We start from the raw sequence: 14,907 nt of genomic DNA on the forward strand, positions 1-14,907 counted from the left end.
TGTATGAAATTGATACCGAAAAATAGGTTATTTTTTTTAATTTATTTTATAATAATAACAATTATAATAACAAAAATTATCAGATTTGACAGATTAACATATTTTAAAAGAGAATTGCTTAGTACTTCTAAAAAATATGTTTATAAATTTTTAGATAAAATTGTCTTTCTCAGTCTTGATAATTTAACGTGCAGAATACTTGTTTTATATTCGCAAATATAAAATCCCCATTATTTGATGCAAACATAAGTCAATTTAAAGACTCCGCTCTTTTCAATTTTTTTTCACTTTTTTTTAAAGTTTCTGTACACATGTTGTTATATATTTCTTAATTATATTAACCTACTCTTAAATGAATAAAAATCTGAAAAAAAGCAAACAAATATTTCTTTTTCATTTTAATCATTATACAATAAGATGAATAAAAATCTTGAAAATATTTGTCAGAATGTGTTATTTACATTAATACAAAGAATGACAGATATATATCTGTATAATTGCATGTAATATAGCCGACAGGTGGTAAGTTTATCAGTTAACTGTTAATTCACTTACCCTTGGTGTCAAAAGTACGAACACGTATAGCGACCATCCCTATATGATATATATCAAATGACTTTTTTATAGTATGTCCGTTATATGCAAATATGATTTGAGGAAAGAATTACATATTTAAAAAGATGTAAGTGTTTTATTGTTCCATTTTGTCAAGAAGTTAAAAGTAGTTTATCTTGCATTATAAGATAAAAACGTACGATAGATTACAAAAAAATACGTACTATATATGATTTACAATATTACTCGATTCAATTGCTTCCTTTATTAAATACAAATGTCTTGACTTTTCTCGTGTCACACATCGTATAAGACAAATATCGCTTAAGCTTTGGGATCTATGTTCCTATAATAACATCAAGTGGTCTTTAATATTTATCATGTACCATCCTCTGTACATACATTTAAAATGGTAAATTTGTCAGAAGTTGTAGTTTTAAGCTATATATATTATATATCTTACAAGAATATAATGGTTTCTATGATAACTAATTTACATCAGGTACTACTTCACTAGCATATCTTATGCTTATCAACAACTAACGGAGTTTGTCCTTTTATATAATCTTTATCTTGTAACACTATCTGAAGCACAATTATTTAAACATTCCTTCATCTTTGGAATACAAAAAGCCTCAATCAAATGTTTCATATATAATCTTTAAAAAGGCTTTCTACTGTGCGAGATTTTTCTGTCCTCATTATCAAATATAAATTGTAAAATATGTTATATTATATTTTATAATGATAGAGGTATGCGAATAAAAAACCTCACTATAAATAACTAATACATATAAATGAACAGAAAAATGTCACATAAATTTGAATCCAGCAATATTAACAGCAGATTGAGTAAATGATATATATTCAAGATCAAATAACAATGTAAATATTGGTCAAATATATATATCGTGTGTTAAATAAATTGTCTTAAATTCTGTTTTTAGCAACATGCAGGGGCTGTAGATATTACTAGATAAATATTTCAGATCAAGTAAGTTTGTTAAAATTGGTCAGGTATATAATATGTATTAAATAAATTGTCAAAAATTATGTTTAAGTAACATATAGGGGTGGTCGCTATACGTTTCCGTACAAAAGATATGTTTATTTTTACATTGATACTAAGCTTAGATCACGAGCCTGTTGTCGGTGTAAGAATTTTAAAACTCGTGAATATAAAATATCGCAACGAACTAGAAGTTTTAAAACGGGTTTGTTTGTATTGTTTTAGCATTAGCAAGATCGAGTTTACTCGCAATTCAGGAAAGACAACTCTTGGTTTTCATTCGATATTCTTGCTTATTTATCTACGTTGTTCAGGATAACCCAGATTTTAAATTGCATATACATGAACTGAGTTTTCAACATTTACATTTGATTTTTTATTGGACATATTAAAATTTGAATATTTTTTTCTTATTATAATTAAAACTCTTTGTTTAGTTTTTAAGATAAACATTACGCATAAGGTGATATCGCATGAGTCAGTCACAAACAAGCGCCTGTTTGAGGAGACAGTTATTTAATATTTCGTTACACATAAATTTAAACTGTATTGAGCCTTTGTACATCACAAAATTTTCGACATTCCATATTTTGACTTATATTTCACATAAAGCGATATTGTAACACACGCACGCACGCACGAACACACAAAAATACATAACTACACATGCACAAAAAAGTGAACACGTTTCTACAGTATTAACACTTTCGCACATGTGATCACTTATGAAATATTTTCAATGTGCTCTTTATATTTATATTTATTATATTTATATAAGTAATATTATGATTTTTTCAGGACAGTGTAAAGCGTGTTTAAATCTTCCAGAAATGCAACTGGGCCCTCTTTACAGCAATTATAGATGGAGCAAAGTATGGTAGCAAGTTATATAGATGTAAGTTCACGTATATTCATTGTTGTACTTTGTGAATAAAATAAGACAATAACACGGAGGTACTGTCTGTAAAGAAGAGTTACCCAGACTCATATATTTCCATTCGTACTGACAGCATGTGTTTTATTCTTTCTCCAGACAAAGGCAAAGTCAAATTTCCTTAATTTCACGCATTTATTTTGACATGACATGCATAAATGGGGTTAATTATAAATACATTGGTTCTCTTTTATATCTTATTAGAATCAATTCTTAGGTGGAATGATGTCACACTTCATCAATGGCGTCAATTAAGGCATTTAAGCATTTTGCTGCGCATTTGAAAATGCTTAAACATCCATACTTTTAATATGCAAAAATCAAGTAAAAATCAAGTATATAAAATATAAGAAACAATTCCAACGCACACAATGGTTTAATATAGATGTACTGTGCATGCCATTTTATTTTATCGAATTAGTTTTCTTTTCTAAAACATATTACTGTATCAAAAAGATATGTACTTCCTTACAGTTTAATCACTTTTATATGAGCTGCGTCATGACAAAACCAACATAATGGGTTTGCGACCAGCATGGATCCAGACCAGCCTGCGCACCCGCGCAGTCTGGTCAGGATCCATGCTGTTCGCTATCAGTTTATTTACTTGTTATAGGGTCTGTAAGCGAACAGCATGGATCCTTATCAGACTGCGCGGATGAGCAGGCTGGTCTGGATCCATGTTGGTCGCAAACCCATTATGTTGGTTTTGTCGTGACGCGGCTCATATATGTTAATGATAGTACTTTTTTATTTTTACTATGTGCGTAAGCGATAAGTACGCCGCTTTGATAATGTGAGAGTGACGTTACATTTTCTTTTGTACATGTACACTAAAGTTAACAACCTTTGTCTGAATATGTAAAACAGGGTTTTCAGAAGCGAATATAATGTAAGATTAGAAACAGAATTTGAAATGTCTTGATGGCAAAGTTAGTAAAGTCATTAGAATGTCATACACATTAAATTTTATCACAAGTTCGAGCTCACTTTTTTGCGATTTTCTTTCCATATATTTTTTTTATTTTTACATTAGAAAAATGAATTGGGATATAAAGGCAGTTTTGTTATGGTATTTGATAATTTAGATATACATGTACAGATGATAGTGATTTTTACCCTGTATAGACCCTTTCATTTAAGCGATAACAGCCAGGGAAGAGTTTCTTCCCTTACCGGATGTGACGTAAATGGGGAATAGAAAAAAAACAAAGATTGAGATTAATTCTCGCTACGGAGTGAAACAGCGAAATTTCAAACTGTGTAGTATGAAGTAGTCATAGTACTTTTGCAGTGCAAGAGTTTTTCGTGCAAACTTAAACTATAGTTGAAACAGTCTGTGCACAGTATCATGCATTCCGTATAAGTTTGCACCAAATTATTAAATAGGGCTAAATATAGCTACATTTAAAACAAAATGAGAAGTTAATAGAAAATAGCACAGTATTTATAATCTTTACAATAAATAATACAAAATTTTCTTACTTGATTGATAATTATAAAGCAATATTTTTGGGAAAAATGTGCAATCCGAATCTAGCTGTCTTGTATTGATATTTACCACAACCTTACCTGCATTACGCTGAGAGTTGGTAAATTTGTTGATAATTTAATTTATATAGCTAGCCTGTTTGAATATAATAAACACAATATGATAGCTGTTTTACACCTGGATAGTGGACTTGACCACCTCGTCACTTAATTATTATACTAAACGCACAATATTTGTGCGCACGTGAAACATATTGCGTTGATACGTAAATGTTTCACGTGCGCACGTAATACTGTCGCATTGGCATGTATTAATCAAAATATTTCCTATGTTATTTTATGCGATTGTCACATATGATACGTATATTTTATTATCTGAATTTGATTTCATACTATCAGATTAACGCTACAGGCAAGGGAGGATATTTTGATTATTTTTGTGAGAATTATCACTTTATTTTTAGTGATGGCACACTGTAAGAGATTCTATTGTCAACTAACCTAGTTAAACAGTCTTAACAATAAAACATATTAATCTACACTATTGTATATTGAAGGTATTCATTCGTTGCTGTGAAGTTGTGATGAGATAGTTTTTGAAATAATTGAAACTGAAACAAACAATAATCCAAATTTGTTAAGATTTACGTTTTTATATTAATGAAAGGTATAACTGGGTATTCCGCATTTTACTTAACTTGATATCATTGTGCAAACACGGATCTACATCTGAGTAGCAAATAAAGTTGTACTTTCGCATATCTGTACATTTTAAACCTTTTTTTTTCAGAACGAATTGATTTCTCCTAACGATGCTAATATACATTATAAAACGATCAAAAATATTATGTCAGCACTTTTCCCCAATACAATGTTATTTTGTACTAATATATTTTTAATCAATAAAATACTCTTTACATAGAACAAAGATACCATTATATTACATGTGTGAAATATATATATTCGAAAAGGTTTTATAACAAAAAATATAACTTATCATCCGTCATAGATTAATCATTTCATTTAAATCCTGTGTAAATTGTTGCTTATAAATGACATCTTTATCCTAATAATATGAAATAATTTTGAAATTTGCGTAAGAAAAAAAAATGTATATATGTATACGCTTAAATAAAATGCTTGTGTATAGTCTTTTTGAAAGTTGTGATAACTATTTCATGACACTGTTTAAACAGGATTTTAAACTCTCTATTTTCAGATACACACATGCCGAAGAAGATTGTAATATCTGGAGAAAACATTTCCTTCGTCAAGAAATAGACACCGTTACACTGGTCTACGTAACATTCCTGTTATAGATGATTGATATATTTAAGTGCTTTTAAGAATAGTGTTTGAATGTCGAATTTCTGTGAATACGGATTTTTAGTTTTAATGGTTATTATTAAAACTTTCTGTTATAATCAATTTGTGCTATGGACTCATTTTCCTAAAATAATATGTGAATGTTAACACGAAAAAAATGATATTAATATCTTTAAAATGTTTTATGGGTGTAATAAAAGTGGCTCATAAAAATCATTGTTAAGATAAACAGAAAAGAACTTCAAGTTGGTATAGTTTGTTCTAGATTTAAACAACATGCAATTCATAAAGGATACGGCTTGAAAATATCGAAACATGTACATGTATAATTCAATCTTTGAAGAAAATATCGCGGTGAGGATGTTTTGTACTGTGATACGTATTACATGACTCTGTATCGCAACATACCGGTATATCGCTATTCCGTTGCAACGCTACATTAATGTGTTCCTCTAGAATAAGGCTTACAACAATATATGACTGTTGAAGACATGTTTTTTGTTTTGTTTAATATATGTATACATATTGAATATATGTTTAAGAAATAATAAATATTTAAGAGTGACTCGATTTGGTTTTTACTTTATTATTTGAAATACTCCAATTGTGAAGATAAAGTTCTTAAGCATATGACTTTACAGTTCCCATTCACAATGTGTAATCAAACATTTTCTATTGTACAAGCCTGCATTTCGGTCATATATAGGTGTCACTTATATGTTAATGCATGCTTTTGATATTATCTGTACCTTCTTTTATCTGGGAAATACAGTTCTGTATACCCTGTGTAAAACTAAAAAATGCAATTCCGTATATCCCAAGTATATATTGAAAATACGATTCCGTATATTCCCTGTATATGTAGAAAATACGATTCCGTATATCTTCTGTATATGTAGAAAATACGATTCCGTATATTCCCTGTATATGTAGAAAATACGATTCCGTATATCTTCTGTATATGCAGAATATACGATTCCGTATATCATCTGTATATGTGGAAAATACGATTCCGTATATCCTCTGTATATGTAGAATATACGGTTCCGTATATCCTCTGTATACGTAGAAAATACGAGTCCGTATATCCTCTGTATATGTAGAAAATACGGTCCCGTATATCCCTGGTATATTTATTGTATACTAGGGATAACAACCTTGATAAATTCCGTATACGGGATTTTATTCTCCGTATACTTCAAAAGTACGAACAAATATACGTACATGTATATGGGGCAAATACGGAATTCCGTATATGCCTGATGCATATACGGACTTCCCGTATACCCGGTGTTCCCTATACGGACTCGTATACTTGATCCGTATATTCGACAAATACATCCCGTACACGCCAGTATTTGTTAAAAATATGGGACCGTATATTCCCGTATATCAGTATATTTTTCGCAGTGCACGTATTTTCTGTATTAACACTTGTTTTGAATAGATAGTTCAGTATCTACATCTACATGCATCTACATGATACTGCTTAACAATCAGTTCTGATTATGACTAGCAGGCGCGTTGTCAGGAAACTGTTAATAAAAAAATATTTATAGAATAAGAAAAAAACTCTTTTAAATTAGTTAAGTAATACGTACAGTACAGTAAATTGCATCTGAAACTGTACTCTGTCTACAACAATAATACTTTCTGCTCAATATGTAGGAAGGCCGCTACAATTACATAGAGAAATTAGAGAAATAATTCTCAATGGTAAAGCTGATTGGAAATAATTAAATGAGATGTGCAGCAAAGAAAATATTAGTAAATGACTTTGATAAACTCTCTGATCCTGATTCAAATATGTTTTGGGAAAATTTTAAATGTTACTAGAGGAAATATCCAACAAATGCATGCAATGCAAAATTACTAAACCGAAATAAAATTTATCATTTATCTATTTTCCATTCAGCAAAACCCATGCTGTGGACATAGGCTTTGCACGTCACCAGTATGAAGATAAAAAGTAAAAAAGTAAAAGAATAGATAACAGCAAGGCAGGTGTGTATTTAGGGTGAAAAATTCTCAATCTGGTTACATCCTTCTTGAACATGCGTCCAGTCAAGATGACAACAACAGCGGTTAAGACATTCCAAAAAATAAAATGGTCTGGGGAAGACTTAGTATTTGTAGCAGTCGGTAATTGTTTGTATTTGTTTGAAAGCAGAAGGATGTAAACTTCTTGTTGCTCTATTAACTGGTTTGGAGTAGTCTGGACGGGAAATGACAACCTTATTTTGCATGATATTTTGAAGCATGATAATGCGCTGATCTATAGGTTTTTGCTTAAGTTCACCCACTCTGGTTTAGTTTAAACATATTTTATTTCAAACATTTTCACACAAACATATATAACATACAATCATTAGTTACATGATATACAATGCTGAAAAAGGATTGGATCCGAAAGCATACAATGCTTATAGAGGTCTTTTCCTAACATAAAATTCATTACTGTAAATTTGGCGGTAAATTTCATGTTCGAAATATTATATCATGAAGAACATTTTATTGATAATGAATGTAGAAAGATGAGGACGGCAAAAGTGTCTATTCAGAGCTAAAAGTAAAAAAAATATAGAGTTGAAATAAGTTGGATAGAAAATCATGCTATAATATGTTTTAAAATCAACATAAAATGCTTATACTATGACCTATTAAAATGACACAGAAAAAATAGCATATTGAGATTGTTGGTCAGAAAAGGTAAGATAGATTCATATTAATTAATATATATTGCAGTAGAAATGGTGCAAATACACTGTATTAAAGAACAGATATTATAGAATCTATAATCAACGTCTTCTATGTCAACGGAGTGAGCAGAGTTTGCAAAGAATTATGGAAAACGTTTGCTATCTCGCATATATATTTGAAATGCCTGGAATATACTGGTGTTTAAGACTTCACTTAAGTTGTTGTCACCTCTTAGAAGTATGAGGAGGGTAACATTACAATAAGCCGATAGAGTGTGAAAGAGGCTATTTCGGATATTATTGTATTGTTGACATTCAGAGAAAAAAGGGTAGTTTGCTTCTGGAAGACCACATTGACACAGTGGTGAGTTTGTTCTATTTTTCTGAATAAGTGATAGTTGAGAGGACTACACTCAGTTCTTAGACGAGCATGGTATATTTGTCATTTTCAGATACCTGTTTAAAAATATTTCGGACATTTTGAATGGTCACTATTCAGAAGACACTTAAAGGATGATAGTGAAGGTTTACCCAATTTAGAGCATGGAGCTAAATAAGATGTATGTATATCTGTGTCTAGAGTATCAAGCATTATTCAGAAAGGAAAGTACATAAATGATTCATAAAAAAAGATAATTATAAAATATAAGAAAGTAACCAATAGGGCCACCAACTACTAGCAAAAATCACAAAACTATTGCTCTGGAAGACATTATACGAGTACAAAAGGAAATTAGAAAATCATATTGGATCCATCTAGAATCTGTCATATTTTCTGAAATCTGAGTAAAAAGAAGGAGTAAAATGTTTTCATCTTTTGTAAAGCACAAGAACCCTAATTATCTTGATGGAACATGATAAAACATTTGAGCCGCGTCATGACAAGACCAACATAGTGGGTTTGCGACCAGCATGGATCCAGACCAGCCTGCGCATCCGCGCAGTCTGATCAGGATCCATGCTGGTCGCAAACCCACTATGTTGGTTTTGTCGTGACACGGCTCATTTACCAATCCAACAGACAATGTAGATAGCCTAACTAGCAATATGAATAAATGCTTCTGAAGTCAAAACCAATAAACCTATACAATAAATGCGTACAGAGTCATGCATTCCTAAATCCAAACAAATAGTTATTACCTAAATTATTATTCAAAGCACAAAATTGATCTGCAAATGAAAAACAAAGTAATAGGAAAAGTTATCTGCCCATTTGTATGACGTGATATACGATTTTCCCATTGGTATAATATAAAATAACTTAAACAGATAAATTCTTTATACATAACTTAATCAATATTCAATGCGTATAACGCATGTAATTTGATACCGAAAAGACCAAATACCAATTTTACATACAGATCTTTCAATTGAATGTTATTGATTTTTATTTTAAAATTTAACTTGTCAATATAATAACCGCGTAGCTTGTGACTAAGTTAGTTATTTCTTTGGAGGAGTTGTTTTTGTTAAACGGCCTTAACGTCTGACTGGATTGTTTGATATCTTTTTAATTTTGTAAATTATTGTTGTTTTAATTCCTGACTCTTATAACAAAAGAATAATTCTATTACGCTCAATATGGATATAGATGAGTTGATCCGACACCCTGAATACAGGAACTATATCTGTTGTTTTCACGGATTTGCATATGCTGGAATTAAACTTGAAGCTTACACGAGGAATGGTCTTAAATCAATACATAAAGATGTGTACAGAAAGCTAGCTGGCAAACAACCTTGTACCCAGAGATGCAGTGAGGTTTATGGACGAGAAATATCTAGGTAAATATACATTTGTAAATCTATATATAGTTTCTTTTAAACGATCACACTGTCTTGATATTTAGTCGGAATAGACTTTCCTATCCGGGACTTGGTTAATTTTAACAAACAAGGGATCGAGTCCGGCATGAGAACGTTTGATTCAAGACCTTTTTACGACGCTGTCCGTTGCTATGAAAATTCAACCGGATGTAATATGTTCACGCGCATGCGCAATCTAATAAATATCTTAAAATATACATAAATACCTCTTACTGCGTTAATAACGCAGTAACAGCAAAAGCAGTCATTAATGGTACATAACATGTAAACAATTAATTAGATATTGAACCTGCCTACTTTTCTAAAGATCTTAATACATTTTTCTAAAGATTGTATTTCTTGAAATATATTTGCTCAAATATATTTGGAAGCATGCAGTTTTAATGCTTAAATCGGAAACTTGCTCAAACAGTTCAAACTTGTCGATTTAATCCATTAATCTATTTCGTCATCTTTATATATGTACTTGTACGAAATAATGTTAATTTACGTTTTTGAACCGACTTTTATTTGGTAAGAGTCCGGTACAATGGAAATATGCCCATTTGAGGAAACGAACAATGCATCTGTAAGTTATTTTAGTAAAGAAAAGTCATTCCAGTCAGTACAAGTAAAATGGTTTCCTGCGGGGAACATTTTTAATGATATAAAGAGATATTTCATTTAATTATTTTCAACATCTTTTCGGGGATGGGGGGGGGGGGGGGCGGGGGAATAAATAAACGTTAACTTTGTATCAGGAATAAAGTTGACAATACTCGATCAATATAGAAGAAGGTCTTTGGAAACTAGTGACCGTTAAAGACCTGAGACCGGACAAGGTCGAACATAAAACAATTATTTCTTTTTAGAAAAATGATTAAATACCATTTTCTGAATAATTCCGGGCAAAAAATAAAGTAAACACATAAGTTTACGCAGAAAATATCTCTATTTAGTATGGCAGATGCCACTACGAATATTTTAATTTTGTAGATTTTCAGTACAAACAATTTATGGTTTGTAAAATTTGAGATAATTGATAATTTTCAAACACATCATTCAAGTTTTTCCACCTTAAACGGTAAAATAATTATAGAAAATTAGAAATATCACGTTATATTTTTTTGTTGTTAATTAGGTGTAATTCGGACTAATTCCCTAGAGGTAAATCCGTAACGTACCGGCAAACGGTATTTAGCTAGGTTTTCGAAAAGGTCGATTAACCAATCATGTACGGTGCTCCTCCATGTACCAAAAACAGGTCACGTGCTCATCCATGCCGCGTACCAATACTCTGCGGTCTTCAGACCGCGGGGAATAGGCTTTATCCTTAACGGCATACGGAAAGTGTTTTATTACACATTAAACTGTCCAGTTCAGCGGGAATATATAGAACGGTTATACGTGTAACACTTCTAATGCAGCGATTGGATGTAAATATTTAGTATCATATATATGAGCCGCGTCACGACAAAACCAACATATATAGTGGGTTTGCGACAAGCATGGATCCATGCTGTTCGCTATCAGTTTCTCTACTTGTAATAGGGTTTTGTCGTGACGCGGCTCAATTTTATGTAATTTGATTCCAGCACTTTTTAGTGTATAATTGAGTACCGCTCAAGCCGGTGCTAGAGGCTTGAGCGATGTTGCACTCTTTCATTATTCCTCATGTACAGACTTAATCAAACCGAATTTGCAATTTTCATGTTATTTTGATGTGATTAATTAATGCTTCCGCGGGATCACAGTTTTTACATTTTTCAATATCCGCTGGACAGTAAACAAGAGATTGTTACTGTTATCTAAAAACAGATTCTAAAGCTGTAGCACCATCTTCTACATATCGTTATGGTGATCGGATAAATTGAAACAGATGCCGATTCCAGAATTTAAAGTCTAAAATAGATTATTATATAATATCTGCAATACAAACGATCTTCTTTTTTAATTGAAGACCTATTTAGTTGAGTTTAACGGCATTGTAGGCCAATAAGTTTTTCTTGTATCATAGTTTGGGGTAAACGTTTTTATATGCATGCATTGTGCGTTAACTGGTAGTAGTTACCCCCACTCCAGAGCTTGTCAATTGATTGGCCCATTTCTTCTGGGGTTTACTTAATGTGACGCTAGAGAAAGGGATAGCGATAGAAATATTATATTCAAATGCTCGTTGTTTGGTTACTTTTTTCTAGGGTTTCATATTGTGACAACATGTAATCTGTTTTAATTTTTTGCCTATGATACAAAAGAGAAAGAGGATCAAAACACTCGGTAATCTGATTCATACTCGGGGGCTACGCCCCCTGGTACAAATCAGATTGCCTCGTGTTTCGATCCTCTTTCTATTACTTATGCAAGGTCATGTTTAAGACGTATATGATATACACATTTGTACATATATTACAATTCTTTGTGTTACATATTTCCACTTTCATATATTAGTAGAAAAGCTTTTAATAACGCAAGCAAATTTGTTTATTGCTCTCACACCTCTCTATAAACTAAGTCATTTTTATTTTCATCAACAGTTGGTGTGACACGTGCCGTGCATGGCAAAAACACCTGTGCAATGCCAGTAAACTGAAAGATATTAACTTCGGCAAGATGATGTCGTGGAACTGGCCAACTTCATATGAAAGTATTGCACCATATTTCTTGCCACAATCATGGCCATGTCAAAATTTTCAAGACATTTCAACATCGTGTCATATTTGGGACAATTGCAAAAACATGTTCATGATTCGTCCTCATGTCTTAAAAAATTTAAGAGAATGTAGAAATACCTTTGTCGCACATAATCCAATATTAAGGGTTACAGATTTGGATAAATTGAAAGTGTTTGATGCACTGAAAGACCTTTTGAAAGATCCAGATGTTATGGGGCACACCGATACTCAAAAATGTTTGTCTGAGCTTGATAGAATCGAAAAAGGTGATAGCATATTTGAAGTTTTGAGTAGACATTCCGACGGCATCATGTTATCCTTAGTAATATTCGTAGCAATATTTGGAATTGTTTTGCAATTATGGATTAATGGACAAAATAAAGATTAACTACAGTTCAAGCTACAAAGGTACATATACATAACATTTCTATTATGTCTTTTCATGATTTTTTTTTAAATATTTCGGTAATGAAATGCATTATGCTGTAATGATAATAATTCTTAAAAAGTCTCTATTGCACAATTATAATAGAACGGTCATTTTCAAATGAAGAGATAATATTTTATCCGGATTTTCTGTATTGTACACTTTTATGTTGCCCGAGACGTTGCGTCACAATTGTGTAATTGTAATAGGGGTGGTTCGGCGCAATATAAATATAACTATCCGAGCCCCTGAGGGTCAAGTAAGTTCGGGATTAAATCAAATCAACAAACAGCTGTAAAGTTCTATCTTGTTTTTATACTGATCCAATCAAGTAGATTCTGTAGGTACAAACCAACAACACTCTGAAATTAGTATATAACAATATGTAAATATAAAGTAAAATAAAGTAGAAACAATGCATTACATGAATAAATATTATATCTTATGCTCTAATCTAGAACATAATCAATTACATGTCTAGTGGCCAATTCAGTTCTTTACACTCAGCAACAGTCCTTAAATCTAATATCATAGCTTATGGAATTATACACACAATTAACATATTTCACCTTTTAAACAATACACAATACATCACACATGTAACTTACCATCTGAGGGATGAGTGCAGTACATCAATCTAACTATTACCTCTCTGACTATCACACCAGTGACTGTTAACTGCAAGGTTATAAATATTAATAGTGAATAAAAGATGAAAGGTGATTTGATAGATACATGTTATTCTGAAACTCATACTTATTTACAAATTTCACAATCAATGGACTGAACCAAAATACAACAGAATCACAATAATGCAATTCTACATATTTACAATAAAGCATTTAGCAGCAGTCAGGATAAATACATACCAGCTTAGGAAATAAAGAACTTGACCACAAACACTAATTTTTCTAACCTCTCTTTTACAACATAACAAAGACACAATGACTTTTCCCACCAAGAAATCACATGACATAAAAATAGCTTAAAACCAATGGTAGAGTGACTCTGACCTGAAAAGTCTGATAAAAAATAGGGTAGGTGGGACAGTCATTGCAACAAGCAGTGTTATATACCAAAATGTTCGTTAATGTTTGTAGTTTATGAAACCACCGGCATAAATTGGCATAAATGATGGCATTCAGAGAAATCCAAGATGGCCGCCAAGATGGCCGCTTTTGATACTGAACTTCACTCCTAACTTTACATGGCTAAAATTTTGCATATAATCGGATACATTTTTAATATTTATTACATATTCAAGTCACCGTAGTGACTGTACAAAGTTAAACATATCAATTAAAACAAATTTACATGCATGATTTGTATTTTCTTATAAAAATTTGTTGATAAAAAAGAAGTTTTCGCAAGAAATTTTGCTTTAAGCAGTGGGTTTACAATATATTTTCTGCAGGAATTTCATGTTTTCCTACCAATTGAAGATTTTTGGATATGAATTGAAGCTTACCTTTGATATTCATTGTTATAATCGACTTTTAACGTTGTTTTTCCTTTCGTGGAACATGAAAGAATATAAGAAAAACGCATGTTGGTATTTTCATGGCAATTTTTTTTTTCAGTTAAATAAAGAAAAGTGTATTTAATTTTCAAAGATATGAATTCTTTTGGATCATTTTAGAATGCATAATTTATGAAAAGAAATGCTAAGTTTATCATCTATTTTCTATCTTGACCTCTTTTCTATATTTTAGCCGTTTTACTGCATGTGTACCCTGCACCCCAATAAAATGGAGCATAGGCTAATCCCGTACACTAAACGTATGATAAAGTCTTTTATATGTGGACAATTATGGGTAACCAAGTAATTATTATTAGCAAATTTGGGAAATAATATTTTTTATCATGTTCTGAATAAATTGTTTATGTCAGGAGTAGTTTAATCACTGTCTTAGATTACTGGTCAAGGGTTTCCTTACCAATTTAATATCATTTGGCATCTTCAATGCATGGGTAATGGCAATCAAATCA

The 14,907-nt window shown here is 31.4% G+C and overlaps 1 protein-coding gene and 1 long non-coding RNA gene across 2 annotated transcripts; both read left to right on the top strand.

Annotated features, from left to right (window-relative positions):
* Positions 1–654: 654 nt before the first annotated feature.
* LOC132740726 (uncharacterized) lies at positions 655–5,793 on the top strand. Its single transcript, XR_009627201.1, has 3 exons — positions 655–1,549; positions 2,363–2,459; positions 5,209–5,793. It is a non-coding gene; the product is annotated as an uncharacterized LOC132740726 (long non-coding RNA).
* A 3,652-nt stretch (positions 5,794–9,445) lies between these two features.
* On the top strand, positions 9,446–12,879 carry LOC132740728 (uncharacterized). The gene is made up of 2 exons (XM_060728695.1): positions 9,446–9,798; positions 12,354–12,879. The coding sequence occupies exons 1-2, from the start codon at positions 9,596–9,598 to the stop codon at positions 12,877–12,879; spliced, it is 729 nt and encodes a 242-aa protein (XP_060584678.1). The 5' UTR covers positions 9,446–9,595.
* Positions 12,880–14,907: the final 2,028 nt, after the last annotated feature.

The sequence above is a fragment of the Ruditapes philippinarum genome, unplaced genomic scaffold (assembly GCF_026571515.1).
Source record: "Ruditapes philippinarum isolate M1 unplaced genomic scaffold, ASM2657151v2 ctg11512_1_1_1_1, whole genome shotgun sequence".
NCBI classification, from domain to species: domain Eukaryota; kingdom Metazoa; phylum Mollusca; class Bivalvia; order Venerida; family Veneridae; genus Ruditapes; species Ruditapes philippinarum.

Excerpts from the sequence above, each read along its gene's own strand:
- LOC132740728 (XM_060728695.1), top strand. The coding sequence starts at position 9,596 with ATGGATATAGATGAGTTGATCCGACACCCTGAATACAGGAACTATATC. Across the intron at positions 9,799-12,353 it reads TATGGACGAGAAATATCTAG|TTGGTGTGACACGTGCCGTG; the intron begins GTAAATATACAT and ends TTTCATCAACAG.